The 20568-nt window shown below is 42.8% G+C and overlaps 2 protein-coding genes across 3 annotated transcripts in view; one reads left to right on the forward strand and one right to left on the reverse strand.

Annotated features, from left to right (window-relative positions):
* Window positions 1–20568, forward strand: part of LOC110493150 (voltage-dependent calcium channel subunit alpha-2/delta-4) — a 91844-nt gene that overhangs the window by 40423 nt on the left and 30853 nt on the right. For both annotated transcript variants that reach the window (XM_021567396.2, XM_036952286.1), the window contains exons 15-24: window positions 636–722; window positions 1279–1350; window positions 1474–1535; window positions 1642–1709; window positions 1797–1842; window positions 2077–2174; window positions 2417–2510; window positions 2674–2766; window positions 2990–3132; window positions 3963–4034. In XM_021567396.2, coding sequence (XP_021423071.2) covers window positions 636–722; window positions 1279–1350; window positions 1474–1535; window positions 1642–1709; window positions 1797–1842; window positions 2077–2174; window positions 2417–2510; window positions 2674–2766; window positions 2990–3132; window positions 3963–4034 — 835 coding nt within the window. The remainder of the gene's footprint in view (window positions 1–635; window positions 723–1278; window positions 1351–1473; window positions 1536–1641; window positions 1710–1796; window positions 1843–2076; window positions 2175–2416; window positions 2511–2673; window positions 2767–2989; window positions 3133–3962; window positions 4035–20568) is intronic.
* Window positions 4254–19974, reverse strand: LOC110493151 (leucine-rich repeat and transmembrane domain-containing protein 2). The gene is made up of 3 exons (XM_036952293.1): window positions 19370–19974; window positions 6525–7554; window positions 4254–6348 (listed from the first exon to the last, which is right to left on the reverse strand). Exons 2-3 carry the CDS (start codon window positions 7255–7257, stop codon window positions 5828–5830), a joined length of 1254 nt encoding a protein of 417 aa, XP_036808188.1. The 5' UTR covers window positions 7258–7554; window positions 19370–19974; the 3' UTR covers window positions 4254–5827.

The following is a 20568-nucleotide window of genomic DNA, read 5'->3' on the forward strand; positions in this document are numbered from 1 at the left end:
TGCATCCCAATGAACTCCAGCTATCAACACCAGGGAGCGTATCACTCTCTCGGGGGTTAAAATAACTCCCAGTAGAGTCAATTTAACCCTAATTCATTTAACACTGATTTCAACTATCCGTGATTTAGGTCTCTGCTCAGCTTTACAGATTCCACGACAGAAATGTAAAAGTAATTTCCGTTTGAGCTGACATATGGAGCGTTTACCGTGAATGTTGTCTCCACTAAAGCAAGAACATTGCCTTTTCAATTTCAATCATGCTTAAAAGCTGAACTTCCATGATGCGGATTGAATAGAGCCCTTACTGTGTAGAAAATAGTTTTGCAACAGGTAATGAAAACAAGCCTTTCTTATTTTTCAGCTTCAGCTTGTCCCTCCCAGGCAACAATGAGATGTGATTCTGGGTGGCAAGGTTAAGTGGTCAATAACATGCCTACTTGTTTCATTTGGAGCCGGTGGATTCAGGATACCATGTCACAGAGATGCCCATTAAACACATTTGGCCTAAGTGATTCTCTCATCTTACAGAACACACACACACCTGCAGACAGCTGTACATACAGACACATATCTGTCCTCTTCTTGATCTTTTCCCCCATATTGTCTTCCTCATCTTCTCCTCTCCTGTCCCACAGTATAAAGATGGTAAGAAGCTGAAGCCCAAGCCCAACTACAACAGTGTGGACCTGGCTGAGGTGGAGTGGGAGGACATAGATGAGACAGTGAGTAATAGCAGTAATAATAATACATAGATCTTCTATAGCGCTTTTCTAAAAACCCAAAGATGCTTTAGAATAAACGAAAACGACAAATGAGTGAGGCTGGGTATAAAACAGGAAGGAAATACGGAATACACATGTACAGGGGCGGGCTTAGCGATTTGGGTGACTGTTTAAAAATTCCGTTAATGGGAATTTTCCCAGGGATATTACCTGCAATGATCATCGAAAATATTTATTCTATGTACAATTTTACTTTCAGGTTATTTTTAACTACAGCCTCTATAAAGTTGTTCTTAACACATTTGCATTAAAAATCAGTCAGTGGGGTCGTTTCATTTGAAACCTCTGAAACATAGCAAGGTTCGCCCTTGCACATATACTGTACATACTATATCACATTATTCACTGACAACACAATTAATATTGTCAATACAGTAGAACACCTGTACCTAATTCTAGGTATGAATGTATTGTTCTGGGCTTTAACTGTGCTGGTAAGGCAAGTGAACACAAGTTCAACAGAGATTGTGTTCATTAATGTGTCTGTTCTTTCCAGCTAAGGACAGCCATGGTGAAAGGGGAGACAGGCACTCTGTCCTTAAATGTGAGAGCATCAGTGGACAAAGCGGTAAGTGAGACCTCGTGTGTGGGGAGATTAAACGTGGCTCAGTAGTTTATGTAAAAAACGATTCAATAATGTTGATTGTAACAACTGTCTCACAACGCATTTCAAATGTTTTATTTACAACAGAAAAGGCCTATGTTCTTAACAAATGACTATTTCTACACAACCATCAACGACACCCCATTCAGGTAAATGTGATACTAGGTTAGTGAGTATGGAATGTTGGCCTATTAGATTGAATAAAGTCATTGAACATCTCCCTCCACATTGTACCTTATGTATTTCCCTCCACAGTTTTGGTATGGTGCTGACCAGGGGTCACGGACAGCTGATGTTCATGGGGACGGTCTCTGTGGAAGAGGGTAAGTGCCATTGGCCACTCTCTCTGCCACTCATCTACTGCAGAACAATCTGGTTTATTGACTGGTTTTCATCCAATCTCCTCTCAGGCCTGCATGACCTGACGTCCCCTGATCTATCCATAGCCGCTGAGTGGTAAGCATAGATAAATAAATGAAAATTGGACAATAATATTATATATTACAGAATGTTGGAGTGTAACGCTTAAATAATTGAATTGTAATAATCTAAATCAATGGGTATTGAACTCTAATACTCTAAATGATAGAGTATTGGACTGTAATACTTCATTGGCCTTTAATGGCCCTTGGACTTAATAGAGTGAAAACCCCTCATCCATTCAGGGCGTACTGTATCCTTTCTGTTCAGGACATACTGTGAGACAGACATTGACCCTCACCACCGCAAATACTCTCAGCTCCAGGCTGTCATTCGCTACCTGCAGGGGAAGGAGCCTGACCTGGAGTGTGAGTACTGTCTCTACAACCTGCTCCATCCTCCAAAGACAACCATTTATTCAACGCTAACCCCAATTCGAATGTTACCCGAACCCTAAATCCAAACCTTTTTTTGTGGATCCACAGGAAGACTAGCGGTTGAGAGGGCATCGGCCAATGGGGATAATAAAGACTATTATTAAGACAAATAAATAATTATGATATCAGGCAGATGTCCGGTTTGATGTTGACTGAGTGTCTGTGACTTCCAGGTGACGATGTGCTGCTGCAGCAGACCCTGTTTGATGCTGTGGTGACAGCCCCCTTAGAAGCCTACTGGCAGGCAATAATGCTCAATGCATCTGGGTAAGACTACAAAATTATTATTTTCACAAATGTCATTTAATGTTAGCTAGTGCTTGTTTGTGTGTGTGTTGTGTGTTTGCGTGTGAGCATGAGTATGTGCAAATGTGTGCGCATGTGTGTTCAAGTGCATTAAAGACCCATCTGTGTATTTGTGTATGTTCAGGACGGAGGCGGGTGTGGAGACAGCCTTCCTGGGAACTCGCTCTGGCATCATCCGGCTGACCAGATACACCGGCATGGAGACCAGGGTCGCCAAGTGAGTCAAACAACCTACATTAGCCCTACATTATATTATACGTTCACTATGTCCTTTGAGCACAGAAGTATTCATTGGCACCAAATTAAAGAAACAGGAAGGCACTACCTGAACTTGCCCAATAAGAAACAATGTTTTTTTTGCGTTGCAAAACGTTTTGCTACATTGTGCACTAATGAATACAAACGAGGAATTTGATCTCTCTTAACTTCCTGCTCCAAAGGAAGTTCCTGACTCCAGCGGATAAGGACAACCTGTTCACCATGGACCACTTCCCCCTGTGGTACCGTCTGGCCATGGAGAACCCTCCCGGAAGATTCCTCTACTACATGCCGGTGGAGGACAACGACAACAAAGACAAGACAGGTACTGTAGGCCTACCATGTGATCCATGGTTGAGTTCAATTCCTAGCCTGGTCACACATCTGTTTGTGCTGTCTTAGCAACACTTGTCGTGACAATGGCCATAGGTGTTGGTAAGCCGACCTGGCACCAGTCTAGTGAATTCTGTCTTCTACCCAGTCAATTTAGGAATTGAGTGGAATCACTATTGAGAAATGTCATAATCAAACCCAAACTGGCAGGAATTTTAGCTTAATTGACCCTAACTCTAATATACAGACATACAATAAGTCAGAGGTTAACTTGCGTACCACAGGCCCACAGGCTCTTGCATAAGTAAATTCAAGACTATGCCTCTACTGCCATTCATTCTCATTAGACTGGTTTGAATTTCTCCCTGACCAAAATGGCTGCCATTTCCCACCCCTTCTGGAACTTCAAGGGTTTATGACATAGTCCCTCTAGTGATTTAATAGAATCTCTATGGTTCCCCTCCCAACTTCCCCTGATAGGATATGAACATGTCATAAGCCGTGTAAAAACATTTTTAAAAGAATTGCAGGAAATTAACTGTAAAACTGCTAAATGTTCTCTCAGCCTCATGGAAAAATGGTAGAATAGCAGGAAATTAGCTTTAAAAATGCAAAATGTACAGCCTCAATGCAAAATGTGTAGAATAGCATGATTTTAACTGTAAAACGCCACATTTTTCTATTTGCCCCATGGCAAAATGTGTACAATTGTAGGAAGCTAGCTGGGTTGGAGGGGGGTTTCTCAGACCTGGGGGGTCCGCGAAACTGCAATATGCCACTGCAGAGGTGGTGTGAGACTGATGGTTGATTCTGTTGTGACAGGGGCGTCGAAGTATGTCATAGCTGTCACAGCTGTGACTGTATCATCGGGAGGCAAGACAGCCATGGCTGGAGGTAAGCTTCTGCTGTCTTTTACTCTCTCTGAAATGTCTGGCTCCTTTTCACAACTGCTGGAGGCGTTGATGCATCTTGTGGCTTCTATGTGTACTGGAGTGTTCAATACACATAGAAGTGTTCATACTGGAAGTAGTAGTCTCTGGGGTGCTACTGCTAAATGTTTGACACACATTCTTTTGTGGAGAGGGAAGCACTCCATTTGTCTTGTCCCCAAAAGACCATGGTTACTGTTGAGTGTGTGTTCCTGTGACAACTGTGATGTTTTTCACATCTTCAAAGGCTTTTTTTCAAGTCCTGTCTCATAAATATAGCTAGAATGAAAAATTCAGCCAGGAATAAATTGTGACGGGCAGCATAGATAAATAAATGCTTTATTTTCATCGGCGTGATGAACAGAATATCACATTTCTCACTTCGTCTTCTGGAGCAAACCTGAAGAGCAGATACTGAATGTGCTTAAAGGCCCCTACACACTTTACGTAAACTATGCAAACGCAGCGATGGAGCGTTGTTTTCTACGTAGTTCTATGTTCTTTTGTGTGGCTCAAATTTTGGAAGGGACTGTATACGACGCGCCGTTGCTCTGTTTGCATAGGGTGTGTGTGGCCCTTAAAGCTGTGGCCCTTAAAGCTGTGGCCCTTAAAGCTGGAATCCGTAGCGGTGAAACTGCTACTTCCAAAACAAAAACGTTACTTCAAACAACCACACAGTTTTTCCCCCCCCTCAGACATCATTGCACATGCGATAGAACAGTAGAGTACGTATTACCATTTTATTTTACCATGATGCTGGATGCTCCTCTACTCCATTTCCTGAACAAAACAAAAACAATAACACCTGGGTTTTACCTTACGCAGATTTCAGCTTTAACATAGAGACAAAAATAAGGGTTAACTAAATAAGGAGATAGTTGTATATATATACACACCTGTTTTAGGGCAGTGTTGATGATCTCTTTGACAGTTCTAAATGGTTGAATGGAAATAGCTGGCAACTAGATTCCTTTTGTAATGAATATGGCTGCTATCCATGGAACTGATTCTCTTCAGCTGCTGTTATCATAACATCCTCTAGAGGTCAGTAGCGTGCTGTTGTATTGTATGGCTTTGGAACATTGAAAGCAGGCTACCTCTGCATAGATATGATTTGGAATATTAAATTAAGCAACTACACATGAGCACAGATCTAATACACAAGAAAGACTGCTTTAACATTAATTTCTCAGTACATTCATTTCAACTATTTTTTGGTTTTCTCTCATCCAACTAATTGAGCGACAACCACTACTGGGATTGTTTACCTGGGCTTATTGTAGCGAAACATTCGGAGCAGTTACAACACAGGGATATTGGACAGGGATATTCAACATGTTGACTTAATCTATGATCTGTTGACATGTTTTGCTTCAAACACAAATAACTTTGACAACGGTGGGATCAAAGAATAATAACAATTCCAAAGACAATTTCGAGGAACGTCTCTTTAACCAAGGTGCAGAGGTGCCAAAATCATGAACACACAGTTGGAGAGCTGACTAAAGAGTCACAGGGCAGAACAAACCACAGAGCATCCACACGTCTTGAAGCAAAGCAGGATTCCAGTTTTTACTCTATACGATCACCTGTATGATCATGTCTGTATGACTCCACCACCAGCAATGTGCAGCAGGGATATTCTTTCTCAGCTCCGTACATTCCCTCACCTAGAATGCCCTAACAGAGGAGTACGACATGCAGTTCAGTCCACTGAATGCTTGTAACAGGAGTTTCAGCCAGTCAGAAAAACAATGGTCAAAAGCCCGTTATTCTGTATCCGTGGACTATCGGGCTGGACTCCTTTAGCTCTGGCTCATCTGGTGACGTTGGGGAGGACATACAGGCTCCGTCCTCAGCATCTGTCTCCCCCCCTCCCTCCCCCGCCATCAGCGGCTGCCCTCTGTTCTTCAGCTCCCTCTGGTACTTGGCCATGAGAGAGGCGTAGATACAGCCGTAGGTGGCCGCCACCACCATCAACACGCACACCACGCCGCACACACACGCCGCCACGATCTGAGTCCCCCAGGCCCTGCGCACGCTAACGGGCCGGTAGCGCTGGCGCACACATTCTTCTTGGTTAACCTGGGGCCCGTTCATGGGTCCGTTAATCCGACCGACGCAGGGTGGGCTTCCTCCTCTGGGCCCGTTGTAGCCAGGGACACTGTCCTGGTTGTCCAGCTGCAGGCAGTAGTTGAACATCTCTATGGGGATGCTGCGGATGTCCTGCCCCCTCAGCTCTTTGGGGAGGTTGCACTTCACAGCATCCACCTGCCCATCTGAGACACAGAGAGTCATGCAGTGGATCATTAACACAATCAATAGCTAATCAATCTCATTTACATACTTGATACAGTATCAGACTAGTACATGACATGGAACGAAGGCGAAATGACTTGGCTGTACTTGAAACATTGTAACCTTAAAGCCTTTCAATACACAACATAGCACTCACGTCTGTACAGCATCCACTCCATCCAGTGCTTGAAGTCCCTCAGGTTGCAGTCACACTCCCATGGGTTCCCTGCCAGTTGGAGGCTCAACAGGCTGCCCAGGGGCTGGAAGGTGGCTCTGTCCAAGCTCTGCAGCTTGTTTCCAGCCAGAGACAGCCAGGCCAGGCCCTGGAGCTCGTCCAGCAGGCCCATGGGCAGAACAACCAGGCCGTTCAGCGACAAGTCCAGCCCTTTCAGTGTCCACAGACCCTGGAACAGCTCTCGGCTCAGCCCCCAGCAACTCCTGTTACTCTGTGTCACCTCCGTCTGGTTACTGGGGTCAAGAGAGGTAGGAAGGGGGCAGTCACCCAGATTGTTACCAGAGAGGTTGAGCCACTGGAGGCTACTGAGTCCAGATAATGCCCCTGGCTGCAGGCTGAAGAGGTGGTTGTCGGAGAGGTCCAGGAGCTCCAGAGCGCTGAGGTTGGACAGGTCCCTGTCGCCTAGGGAGGAGAGGTTGTTGTGGGGCAGGCGGAGGGTGCGGGTGTCCTGGGGCAGCAGGGGCAGGACGGTGGTTAGGGAGAGCAGAGCTAGGCCTGTACAGTCTGTGCCATTGCTTTTGCAGATGCACAAGGTGGGACAACCGCTAGCCGCCTCTAGCAGACCGAGCAGTACCAGCAGTAGACTGGGCAGGGCTGCATAGACTCGGGAGGGAGGAGAGGAGAGATTTAAAAGGAGAGAAATTGAATTACACATTTCAATGACATGACCAGTGCAAGATTTTCGCCAAATGTCTGAGTAATCTAAGTCAACCCCCAGAATTCGTTGGATGCCAAGTCAAATCTACGTACAGGAAATTGTGAAATCAATTTAAAAGACGAGTAACTAAACACTTCTGCCTGTCAATCAGCCCCCTGCGGTAGTCACTCACCCAGGCTCTCCGGGTGGGTCCTGTCAAGGGGCTGCATGTCTGCTCTGCCCACTCTGGTGCCACCATAGACTGGCACTGGCAGTAGGTGTCGTCCTTGTGCCACCCACCAGCTATGCAGAACCCTGGTAAATGAAAAACAGTAAGAAAGACTGAAAAAAACGAAAGAGAGCGGGAGAATGAGAACGAGAGAAAAGGAGTCATCAGATGAGCAATACACATTGCGTATTTGGATGTGTAGGAGAGAGATTGTTGGCAGTTGAACTCTCTTCTTATATAATAATGAATATGATAATATGCCACATGTACAGATTAGGAAGGACAACAATCTCTTCCATCTGATTTGGAACAACATCATTCTATACTTCACCCTCTTATCCCTCTGACTGTTGAAGACTTTGTTTCCCTTTTTATCACTTTTGATTCCATTTTACTTCTCTGGTATTTCAAGCGGGGGGGGGGGGGGGGGGGGGGGGGGGGTTCAGTCAAAAAAGAGCTTGATACTAAGGAAATGCAAATACTGTACGGAGATGAAGTCAAAGTTAACTTTCTACTGAACACAGACAACCCTCATCTTTCACCTGCAGACAATCACACAGGAGAGAGAGAGAGAGAGAGAAAGAGAGAAATGTGTCCTAAATTTCATGATTAGAGAGAAATGATGTAGCTCCATCATGCGTGCCTCTGCTGCCACTTAGTAGAACCAGTTTAGAGGAGCCTCAAGGTCCTTCTTTTGTCATCCCTCCACAAAGGCTCTCCTCCTCTTCCTTTCCTCTTACATTCTCATACGCTGTACTCTCACTAGGGTTATACAACATGATTTCCTGTATTCAACTGTAGGTAGAGTTGGGAGGCATTGAGGGCACTTACAGTATTGTTTGGTTTTGTGAAGTTTGACGCCTGAGTATTGGGTGTGCTTGGTTACATCTTCGTGTCTCAGTATTGGGTGTGCTTGGTTGTATTTCTCAGAATTGGGTGCATTTGGTTCTGTTTCTCAATTTTCAGTAGGATGTGTAGTTGCTTCTGTTCCTCAAATTTTGATATGAAGTGTTCTTGCTTCTGTTTCCCAGTTTTAGGTGCACTTGGTTATATTAGCGTATCTTCGTTGGGTGTTTTGCTGTTTGACATGTGAGGTGTGCGCATCGCACATCGCACATCGTGTCCTGTTTAATCAGAGCATGATGAGTACATCTGATCTGGAGTCAGATGAACCACAGCGTTCTGTCACTGACTGGAGCTGTCACCAGTGCAGCAACACCACACTCAAAAAAAAAATGCTGTGTTAAAAACTATTTGGGTTCGTTGGTAACCCGGCGCTAGTAAATATTGGACAGAACACATTCAGTGTTCTGTTGGGTTGAGTGTATACTCAGTTCACTTTGAGGCTTACCCAAACATGGGTTAATTTAACCATTAGTTGGGCATTTTGTCCTCTCAGACTGGTTTGACCTAGCAGCTGGGTCATTTTTTTACATAATCCTTTGGTTATTTTCAGGAGGTGTGGAGTATTCAGGGTGTGGCTATCAGCTAGATCTAATTGGCCACCAGTGAGAGTAAATGACATTCCTGTTCATCATGTTAAGTTTATATAAGGCAAATAAGGAACTCAAACACTTCTATAAGCTTTATTTAAACTACAAACATGTCAATGTTCAACTTTGCCATGTATTAATTATACAACAAAACAGATGAACAGGAATGACTTTTACTCTTATGGATGACTAAAAACAACTATCTGAAAGCCACACCCATACTAAGCCATGCCTCCAATCATTCGATCTGACCCAGTGAGTCATATCTCAATAACCCATCACCAATAAACCCTTACCCAGCATCAATAACACAGCAGTTTTTAAAGAAAAAAACCCTGACTAAGTGACCCAATGAACCAAACAACCCAGCATTGTTTGAGTGCAGCTTAACCATTCTTAAGAAGATGAGGTAATCCTCATTCCTCGATTAGTGCTGGGGCCTTGAGAAGATTACCCTGACCTCTCTGCCAGAGGTCCAGCATCAAGGAGGTGATAGCAGATGGAGATGAAATGGGAAGATCTGATAAAAGGTGTTTTGAGCGCTTTCATCAGAGACCTGTCCGCGTGGTGCCAGGACAACAACCTCTCCCTCAACGTGATCAACACAAAAGGAGATGATTGTGGCCTACAGCAAACGGAAGACCGAGCACGCCCCCATTCTCACCGACGGGCTGCAGTGGAGCAGGTTGAAGGCTTCAAGTTCCTTGGTGTGCATATCACCCAACTTTCATAGTCCAAACACACTAAGACAGTCATGGAGAGGGCACGACAAAGCCTATTCCCCCTCAGGAGACTCAAAAGGTTCTACAGCTGCACCATTGAGAGCATCAATGGTTGACTGGTTGCATCACCACCTGGTATGGAAACTGCTCAGCCTCCGACTGCAAGGCACTACAGAGGGTAGTGCGTATGGCCCAGTACATCACTGGGGCCAAGCTTCCTGCCATCCAGGACCTCTATACCAGGCGGTGTCAGAGGAAGGCCCTAAAAATGGTCAAAGACTCCAGCCACCCTAGTCATAGACTGTTCTCTCTGCTACCACACAGCAAGAGGTACCAGAGCACCAAGTCTAAGTCCAAAAGGCTTCATAGCAGCTTCTACCCCCAGATTAGCCTGAACAGCTAATCAAAGGGCTTCCCAGACCCCTCTTTTAAGCTGCTGCTACTCTCTGTTTATTATCTATGCATAGTCACTTTAACTCTACCTACATGTACATATTACCTCGTCTAACCGGTGCCCCCGCACATTGACTCTGTACCGGTACTTCCTGTATTTAGCCTCGCTATTGTTATTTTACTGCTGCCCTTTAATAATTTTTTATTATTTTTTACTTAACACTTTTTTTTCTTAACTTCTTAATAAAGCATTGTTGGTTAAGGGCTTGTAAGTAAGCATTTCACTGTAGGGTCTACACCTGTGACAAATCAAATTTGAAATATGCAGACAGACAGATTAAAAGTACATTTACATTGTAATACTTCTGACAGCCAACTTTCTAACTCCGCTCATAACTTTTGGATTTCATAGCATTCCCAGAAGGCATGGATATTTGAGTCAATGTTAGTTTTACACTTAAGACATGACCCTGCCGTTGTGCTGTAGAATTTGTCAAGTTTGCCTCTTGTGTAATACATTCTATACATTAGTTTATACTGGATTAAGCATACATTTTCATTAGTTACGTTGCAACATTCCCTCCATCTTGTGCCAATGTCACTTATTGTAAAATTTTGGTTCTGATAGTTTATATTTTTTTCAAAGAGATTGTCAGTTGGACAGCCTCTCTGCAAGGTTTTGTATATCTCACCTATCATATGAATATCCTTTGCTGACTCAAATAGTATTCCCTCAAGATTGCTCTGATGTATTCTGATTTCAATTACTGTAAAATCGTGTACTGTGACCAAAATTGGGACTTAGCCTTAAATGGGATTTCAATTCATAACCTCTTAGTTGCAAGCAAACTGAAATGTCCTGCTTACAGTGCAGCTACATCACCAAATATGTGAGTGTGAAAGAGATATGGCCACAGACTTATTGGCAATAATGTATTTCGGCACTTCGCTAAAAGCTGCACAGAATCAAGTAAATAATGGTCTCGTAATCACCATCAACGTAACAACAATTTAAAACTAGCAGTGCTCAAAGACACTTGATGTAGAGCATAAATTAATGCTTTGAACTTCCAACCGGTCGGTTGGGAGTGCATCGACGTGTCTGCAGTGCCACCAGGTTCATACCAATTGCTTGGAACATACAGTACCAGTCAAAACTTTGGACACACCTACAGTACTCATTCCAGGGTTTTTCTTTATTTTTACTATTTTTGACATTGTAGAATAATAGTAAAGACATCAAAACTATGAAATAGCACACATGGAATCATGTAGTAGCCAAATAAATATAAATTTTAGATTCTTCAAAGTAGCCTTGATGTCAGCTTGGCACACTCTTGGCATTCTCTCAACCAGCTTCACCTAGAATGCTTTTCCAACAGCCTTGAAGGGGTTCCCACATGTGCTGAGCACTTGTTGCCTGCTTTTCCTTCACTTTGTGGTCCAACGCATCCCAAACCATCACAATTGGGTTGAGGTTGGGTGATTGTAGAGGCCAGGTCATCTGATGCAGCACTCCATCACTCTCCTTCTTGGTCAAATAGCCCTTACACAGCCTGGAGGTGTGTTGGGTCATTGTCCTGTTGAAAAGCAAAGGATATTCCCACGAAGCGCAAACCAGATGGGATGGGGTATCAATGCAGAATGCTGTGGTAGCCATGCTGGTTATGTGTGCCTTGAATTCTAAAGAAATCATTAACAGTGTCACAAGCAAAGCACCCCCACACCATCACACCTCCATGCTCCATGAAGATCATCCATTCACCTATCTGCGTCTCACAAAGACATGGCAGGCTGAACCAAAAATCTCAAATTTGGACTCATCAGACCAAAGGACAGATTTCCACCAGTCGTGTTTCTTGGCACAAGCAAATTTCTTCTTATTGGTTTTCATTAGTAGTGGTTTATTTGCAGCAATTCGACCACAAAGGCCTTATTCACTCAGTCTCCTCTGAACAGTTGATGTTGAGATGTCTGTTACTTGAACTCTGTGAAGCATTTATATGGGCTACAATTTCTGAAGCTGGTAACTCTAATGAACTTTATCTTCTGGGTCTTAATTTCCTGTGGCGGTCCTCATGAGAGCCAGCTTCATCATAACGCTTGATGGTTTTTGCGACTGCACTTGAAGAATCTTTCAAGGTTCTTGAAATGTTCCGGATTGACTGACCTTCATGTCTTAAAGTAATGATGGACTTTCATTTCTCTTTGCTTATTTGAGCTTTTCTTGCCATAATATGGACTTGGTATTTTAACAAATAGGTATATCTTTTGTATACTATCCCTAACTTTTCACAACACAACTGATTGGCTCAAATGCGTTAAGGAAAGAAATTCCACAAATCAACTTTTAACAAGGCACACCTGTTAATTGAAATGCATTCCAGGTGACAACCTCATGAAGCTAGTTGAGAGAATGCCAAGAGTGTACAAAGCTGTCACCAAGGCAAAGGGTGGCTACTTTGAATAATCTGAAATATAAAATATATTTTGATTTGTTCAATGCGTTTTTGGTTACTACATGATCCCATATGTGTTATTTCATAGTTTTGATGTCTTCACTACTATTCTACAATGTAGAAAATACTAAAAACAAAGAAAAACCCTTGAATGAGTAGGTGTTCAAACTTTTGACTGGTACTGTATATTGACACAATTAAAACATAATGGTATGGTTAGGTTACACTACAGTGTTGTTACCTGGGGTACAAAAAGTAGATATAATGGGAACATTTTTCAATTCAATATTTTGAATATATGGTACGATCATCACTGCACTTTTGATAGGTGGGGTAATTAGCACATCTGTGGGTGTGGTCAACTATCTATGTGTTTGTGCCAACTGTCAGTGGAAATGTTGTAGCAGTTTGATGGTCATGCCAATTCAAATGGGGTACCTCCTTTGACGTTATCTGTCCTGCAAATGTGTAAAAGAATTATGCATTTTCCAATAACTTAAAAGGTCCTGAACAGTTATTATGATTCCCTTGTAAAAATAGGCTTTTGAGTGACTATGATATCACTCGTTATAATTTCTCTCTCATGCTAACTGCCACGAATGTTGAAAAGACAGGCTCAGTGGGCGGGGAGCTTATATTCATTAACTCAACTTGACTGACAGCTCTTTGAGACACCTATGTCAAGAAATGTGGATGCTTTGAGCCGTGAAAAATCAGGTCAAGCAAATTTGGGGATACAGAAAGCAACTCAAACAACGTTGAAATTGCATAAATAGCTAGTTTTCCATCCAATTGGCGACAGATTCTCATGTGAATATTCTATCTGCATGAAGTTTGTGTTTCCACCAACCTGACTTGTTGAGGATAAAAATCATTGTGCGCTGTAGTGCACACAAGATGTACTTTTTCGCTTAAGTTTTCATATACAAAATAAAAATTGAATGTTCAATGGATTTCCATCAAATTGTCAACTTTAGTTGCAAGTGAGGCATGTCAAGTTTTTTATTTTTTTTACCTTTATTTAACTAGGCAAGTCAGTTAAGAACAAATTCTTATTTTCAATGACGGCCTAGTGGGTTAACTGCCTGTTCAGGGGCAGAACGACAGATTTGTCGTCAGCTCGGGGATTTGAACTTGCAACCTTCCGGTTACTAGTCCAACACTCTAACCACTAGACTACCCTGCCACCCCAAGTAAATTTTTAGGACTTGCCAAAAAGTACACAAGTGCATTGTGATTGGCAGTAAATATACTGTTTATCAAAACACTGATAAAGTATCTTATTACTGTAGAAATTGACTGTATTAAGACCCCAACATCGACCACAAAATTAGCAGCAATAGCTAACAGTGTAGTTTCAAGTTATCGCATGTTGAACTGCATGATTTTACGTGAAAAATCACATGATTTCACACTTAATGTGAAATTTCACATGAAATCATGTGAAAATGTGTTTTTGGAACACTGCGTGTGACATTTCACATGGTAAATCATGTGAAAATGTGTTTTTGGAACACTGCGTGTAACATTTCACATGGTAAATCATGTGAAAATGTGTTTTTGGAACACTGCGTGTGACATTTCACATGGTAAATCATGTGAAAATGTGTTTTTGGAACACTGCGTGTGACATTTCACATGGTAAATCATGTGAAAACGTGTTTTTGGAACACTGCGTGTGACATTTCACATGGTAAATCATGTGAAAACGTGTTTTTGGAACACTGCGTGTGACATTTCACATGGTAAATCATGTGAAAACGTGTTTTTGGAACACTGCGTATGACATTTCACATGGTAAATCATGTGAAAATGTGTTTTTGGAACACTGCGTGTGACATTTCACATGGTAAATCATGTGAAAACGTGTTTTTGGAACACTGCGTGTGACATTTCACATGGTAAATCATGTGAAAACGTGTTTTTGGAACACTGCGTATGACATTTCACATGGTAAATCATGTGAAAATGTGTTTTTGGAACACTGCGTGTGACATTTCACATGGTAAATCATGTGAAAACGTGTTTTTGGAACACTGCGTGTGACATTTCACATGGTAAATCATGTGAAAACGTGTTTTTGGAACACTGCGTGTGACATTTCACATGGTAAATCATGTGAAAACGTGTTTTTGGAACACTGCGTGTGACATTTCACATGGTAAATCATGTGAAAACGTGTTTTTGGAACACTGCTTGTGACATTTCACATGGTAAATCATGTGAAAATGTGTTTTTGGAACACTGCGTGTGACATTTCACATGGTAAATCATGTGAAAATGTGTTTTTGGAACACTGCGTGTGACATTTCACATGGTAAATCATGTGAAAACGTGTTTTTGGAACACTGCTTGTGACATTTCACATGGTAAATCATGTGAAAATGTGTTTTTGGAACACTGCGTGTAACATTTCACATGGTAAATCATGTGAAAACGTGTTTTTGGAACACTGCGTATGACATTTCACATGGTAAATCATGTGAAAATGTGTTTTTGGAACACTGCGTGTAACATTTCACATGGTAAATCATGTGAAAACGTGTTTTTGGAACACTGCTTGTGACATTTCACATGGTAAATCATGTGAAAACGTGTTTTTGGAACACTGCGTGTGACATTTCACATGGTAAATCATGTGAAAACGTGTTTTTGGAACACTGCGTATGACATTTCACATGGTAAATCATGTGAAAACGTGTTTTTGGAACACTGCGTGTGACATTTCACATGGTAAATCATGTGAAAATGTGTTTTTGGAACACTGCGTGTGACATTTCACATGGTAAATCATGTGAAAATGTGTTTTTGGAACACTGCGTGTGACATTTCACATGGTAAATCATGTGAAAACGTGTTTTTGGAACACTGCGTATGACATTTCACATGGTAAATCATGTGAAAACGTGAAATCTGAAAACATATGACGTGGAACATTTCACATCACATGTGACACGTGACCCCAAAACAACCTATAATAAATAGCAAAAGAGTGCCATCTGCACTGCTATTTTAGTTATCAGTTTTTTTGACTCAGAATTTATTTAATGAACTTATTTCAGCAATTTGAGGGTTTTCTGTAAAGCTGTCCAATGATGGTGGGGCATATTATTCTGTTTGCACGTTACTCCTGAATCACAGTGCATTCGGAAAGTATTCAGACCCCTTTACTTTTTCCACATTTGGTTACATTACAGCCTTATTCTAAAATTTATTACATTTTTTCCCCTTTTCAATCTATGCACAATACCCCATAATGACAAAGTGAAAACAGGTTCTTAGACATTTTTGCAAACGTATAATAAAAAAATAATAAACAGACATGCCTTGTTTACATATGTACTCAGTCCCTTTGCTATGAGACTCAAAATTGAGCTCAGGTGCATCCTGTTTCCATTGATCATCCTTCAGACATTTCTACAACTTGATTGGAGTCCACCTGTGGTAAATTCAATTGATTGGACATGATTTGGAAAGGCACACACACCTCTCCGTACTTTGCTCCGTTCATCTTTCTCTCGATCCTGACTAGTCTCCCAGTCTCTGCCACCGAAAAACATCCCCACAGCATGATGCTGCCACCACCCTGCTTCATTGTAGGGATGGTGCCAGGTTTCCTCCAGATGTGACGCCAAGTTAAATCTTGGTTTCATCAGACCAGAGAATCTTGGGTTCTTTTAGTTGCCTTTTGGCAAACACTAAGAGGGCTGTCATGTTCCTTTTACTGAGGAGTGGCTTCCTTCTGACCACTCTACCATAAAGGCCTGAATGGTGTGACAGGTAGCCTAGTGGTTTGAGCGTTTGACTAGTAACCGAAAGGTTGCAATATTGAATCCCTGAGCTGACAAGGTAAAAATCTGTTGTTCTGCCCCTGAACAAGGCAGTTAACCCATTGTTCCTAGGCTGTCATTGAAAATAATAATTTGTTCTTAACTGACTTGCCTAGTTAAATACATTTAAAATTCAAAAAATAATAATTGGTGGAGTGCTGCAGGGATTGTTGTCCTTCTGGTAGGTTCTCCCCTCTCCTCGGTGGAAATCTGGCGCTCTGTCAGAGTAACCTTCGGGTTCTTGGTCACCTCCCTGACCAATGCCCTTCTACCCCGATTGCTCAGTTTGGCCGGGCGGCCAGCTCTAGTAGTCTTGGTGGTTCCAAACTTCTACCTTTTAAGAATGATGGGGGATCTTCAATGCTGCAGAAATGTTTGGGCACCCTTCATCGACACAATCCTGTCTCGGAGCTCTACGGACAATTCCTTTGACCTCATGGCTTAGTTTTTCCTCTGACTTGCATTGCCAACTGTGTGACCTTATATAGACAGGTGTGTGCCTTTCCAAATCCTGTCCAATCAATTGAATTTACCACAGGTGGACTCCCAAGTTGTAGAAACATCTCAAGGATGATCAATGGAAACAGGATGCACCTGAGCTTAATTTCGAGTCTCATAGCAAATGTAAATAAGGTATTTCTGTTTTAGATTTTTTAAAACCGTTTTTTTTCTTTGTTATTATAGGGTATTGTGTGTAGATTGATGCAGATTTTAAATGTATTTAAACAATTTTAGAATAAGTCTGTAAAGTAACAAAATGTGGAAAAGTCAAGGGGTCTGAATACTTTCTGAAGGCACACACACACACACACACACACACACACACACACACACACACACACACACACACACACACACACACACACACACACACACACACACACACACACACACACACACTGCCCTAAGCCAAGGACAAGTATAAAAGAAGGAACACTGAGGGGCGGTACATAATTAAATGTATTTAACATTTTCTGTGGTTATGGTTTTGAACAGAAGGTGCCTCTGGCCACACCCCTGCCATTTACGTATCACGCACACGCACACACACAAACACACAGACTCTCACACTCTCTATCCTACATCAGAGCACTTTTCATTCAGTCCCTCAATCAGCTTTCACTTCCCTACTGGGGTTCTCACTCACTCAATGGATTGTCCTAATTTTGGGGGGGGGGAGCATGCACGTCCAGTACAGTAGCGAAGTTGAAGTTATTGAAGCACTTGGGAGTCCTTTCCAGTGGGGGGCTGCCTTTCATTGAATTACAGTACCAGCCACTGAGAGAAGCTTTTGGGGTGGTGGGGGGAGGGGCACAACAACAAAAAGCTAGCATCAATAATTTAGTACAGACTTGCCCACAGAAGGAGGGTAGACAGACGTGTTCGTGTTTGGACACATGGTCATCTGTACAGATGTGTTTAGGTGTGTTGGCACTCTTGCACAATTGACTATTTCTTTAAAAAATGTGTTCAAATTCAAGTTCACAAGTGTATTCGTTTGATTTACAGCTACACGGGACTAAGAAGAAGTAGAAAAACATCTAAACTGACATCGAGATTGTTTACATGAAATGCCCAAAATAATCTTGGTCTAAATGATACAGAATTCTCATTCATTTGGTTGGAGGCAAGTTATTTTGTTTACTCTGTAATTGATCTCACCTGTGGTAAGTTGCAGGTCTCTACAGGGTACAAAAAGCCATTCAACCAGCTTTAAGAAGAGAAAACATCATATTTTGCTCCATTGCACTCCATTATAAAGTGCAAGGGAGCCAATATATCTGATTTGTGTATGCAAAGGTTCCAGCTCAGGGGTGAGTGCATCACAGTATCACACATTATTTATACCAAGTGTTTAATTACAAGAGATGGTGTTTACGAACTGCGTTTGACAGCTTGTCCCATCAAGTGCACCATCACACAGATCACATCAGATTAGGCCTCCCGTCCGCCTCCCACTTATGTGACTAACGCATTGACGGGTTGTAAATGTGGAGTTATTCCTGCCCCAGATTAGGACCGTGGTCTCAATCCTCCGTGGCAGCAGGGTTTAGACTGCAGCACAGATGCTAGTTATGATTCCAGATGGCTGTCTGGCGGGTGGTGGAACACAGAACACATAGAACAACACATAGTCCCCAGTGTTGAACTCTACATCTACAGTATCGCATGTCCCTTGTTCTAAGTCATTTCTTGTCCTAAGCTGTGTTGTTGTCAGACCGCAAAACCGGCTGTCTCAATGTACTGTACAGCAGTGGTTCTCAAACCTCTCCTCAGGGACACCCAGACGTTTCATAATGTTGTTGTAGCCCTGAACTAGCTCAACCTGAACTCACCTAGTCAAGGCGTTGCTGTGGAATAGTTCAAATACACGGAGCGGCTGGGGTTCCCCAAGGAGAGGTTTGAGAACCACTGCTATGGAGTTTATAAAAGACGGCAAGACAGTGTGAACTCATGCTGTATGGAACATGTCCATTTATGTTATTTATCTTACCAACTTCCTGATACTGGAAGTATGCATGCAAAGTTGATATACAAGGTTATTCAGCTACGTACTCTGCTGTATACCCGCGGTCTTCTTTCACGTTTTCATAAAGCCCTAAAGTTAGTGGTTCTCATCCCAGTGCACACTACCTGCATTGCAATGATACCTTTACTGCAGCTTGGTCAATGGCAATTCCCCTTGGTTTCATTTTGCTCCCACAAGTTTATGGATTAGTTTACTCTGATAATTGCACTGGAATGAGGGGGGAGAACAGTCAGCCTGTTTTCTGGTAACAACCACGTTCTTATTGCGTACAGACTCGATGCGTTAGCCTAGTAGTTGTAATATTCTCTCACCAGAAGCCTAAAGAAAGAGAAAACCTTCCCAACAACAGATGCTTTTACACACACACACACACACACACACACACACACACACACACACACACACACACACACACACACACACACACACACACACACACACACACACACAGACACAGCGCAGCGCAGTACTCACCATCTGTTTCTGCCTCCAAAGTGCTATAGCTCTTACAATAATTCTACAAGAAAAGTGCTACAGTAGTGTCTTTTATCCTCCCCGTGTGGGAAAAAATAATATGCTTCATCTGATAATGCTGCTAACTGAGGAGCTTGGGGAAAGGTCCTTTAGCTGCATGTGGTTCGGTTCAGCTGTTTCTCCTGCTTTATGCAGATGTTGGGATCCCAAGGGGAGATGTTCTTGGTCGAGAAACACATGCTCCAGTCTTCTCTTTTGTTTTCTCTCTCTCTCCCTCTGTCTCTCAGAGCAGTGGCTCTCCCTCTCCTCTCCTCTCTCCTCTCCTCTCGGGTCCTCTTTCCAACTCTGCTTTTCCTTGTAGTCTGAGTGCACTACTGTCCAGAGGTTCAGTCTAGCTCAGTGTGTATGTGTGTGTGTGTGTGTGTGTGTGCGAGAGAGCTAACGCACTGTCGCTCTTGCAGGATACACCACGTCTTTATATGATCCTGGAGGAGAGTGCTGTGCAGTTTCTATGGCATATATATGCGTGCCATGTGGGTGTGTCTGAGTGTTTGTCTGTTTGTGTGTGTGCATGTGTACGTGCGTGTGTGTGTGTATGCATTACGCCTGGTTTGGCCAAAATAGTAAAAAATAGTACAGTGTGTTACAGCTGAATGAAAAAGGAGAGGGAGTGAGATGGGGGGGGGGGGGGGGGGGGGGCGACAGAGAGAGAAAGAGAGAGAGGCAGAGAGGGCGGGTGGAATCAGCTGATATAGCTCAGTACCTCACAGAAGATGAGTGTCTCTATAGGTTCTTGTAAAGGCTGTACCCTGAGCTGTGTCGGGGTCTGTCCCAAAATGCCTACAGTGAAGGTCGTTGTGTGTGTGTGTGTGTGTGTGTGTGTGTGTGTGTGTGTGTGTGTGTGTGTGTGTGACTGCAGCAAAGCAGCAAAACAATAAAAGCACCACTGCTGCACCAGTGGCTAATGCAAGGCAGTCAGGAATTCCTCCTGCTACTGACAATGATCATGTCATTATGAGATGACTCATTCTGCTGTGTCATTGGTCTCTCAAGAAAGGTAGGCAATGTCTGACAGGGAGGTAGGTATACAGTAGGTCTTCTGATTGGCATTTCCTCTATTCTGTCCAATAAGATGTCACCACCAAGTTACTCTACTCCAAGAGGGGGTTTAAAGGTGTATCTCTGTCATCAACCTATCA

The sequence above is a fragment of the Oncorhynchus mykiss genome, chromosome 2 (assembly GCF_013265735.2).
Source record: "Oncorhynchus mykiss isolate Arlee chromosome 2, USDA_OmykA_1.1, whole genome shotgun sequence".
In the NCBI taxonomy this organism is placed as follows: Eukaryota; Metazoa; Chordata; class Actinopteri; order Salmoniformes; family Salmonidae; genus Oncorhynchus; species Oncorhynchus mykiss.

Excerpts from the sequence above, each read along its gene's own strand:
- LOC110493151 (XM_036952293.1), bottom strand. The coding sequence starts at position 7,257 with ATGTGTAATTCAATTTCTCTCCTTTTAAATCTCTCCTCTCCTCCCTCC. Across the intron at positions 6,349-6,524 it reads GGAGTGGATGCTGTACAGAC|ATGGGCAGGTGGATGCTGTG; the intron begins GTGAGTGCTATG and ends TCTGTGTCTCAG.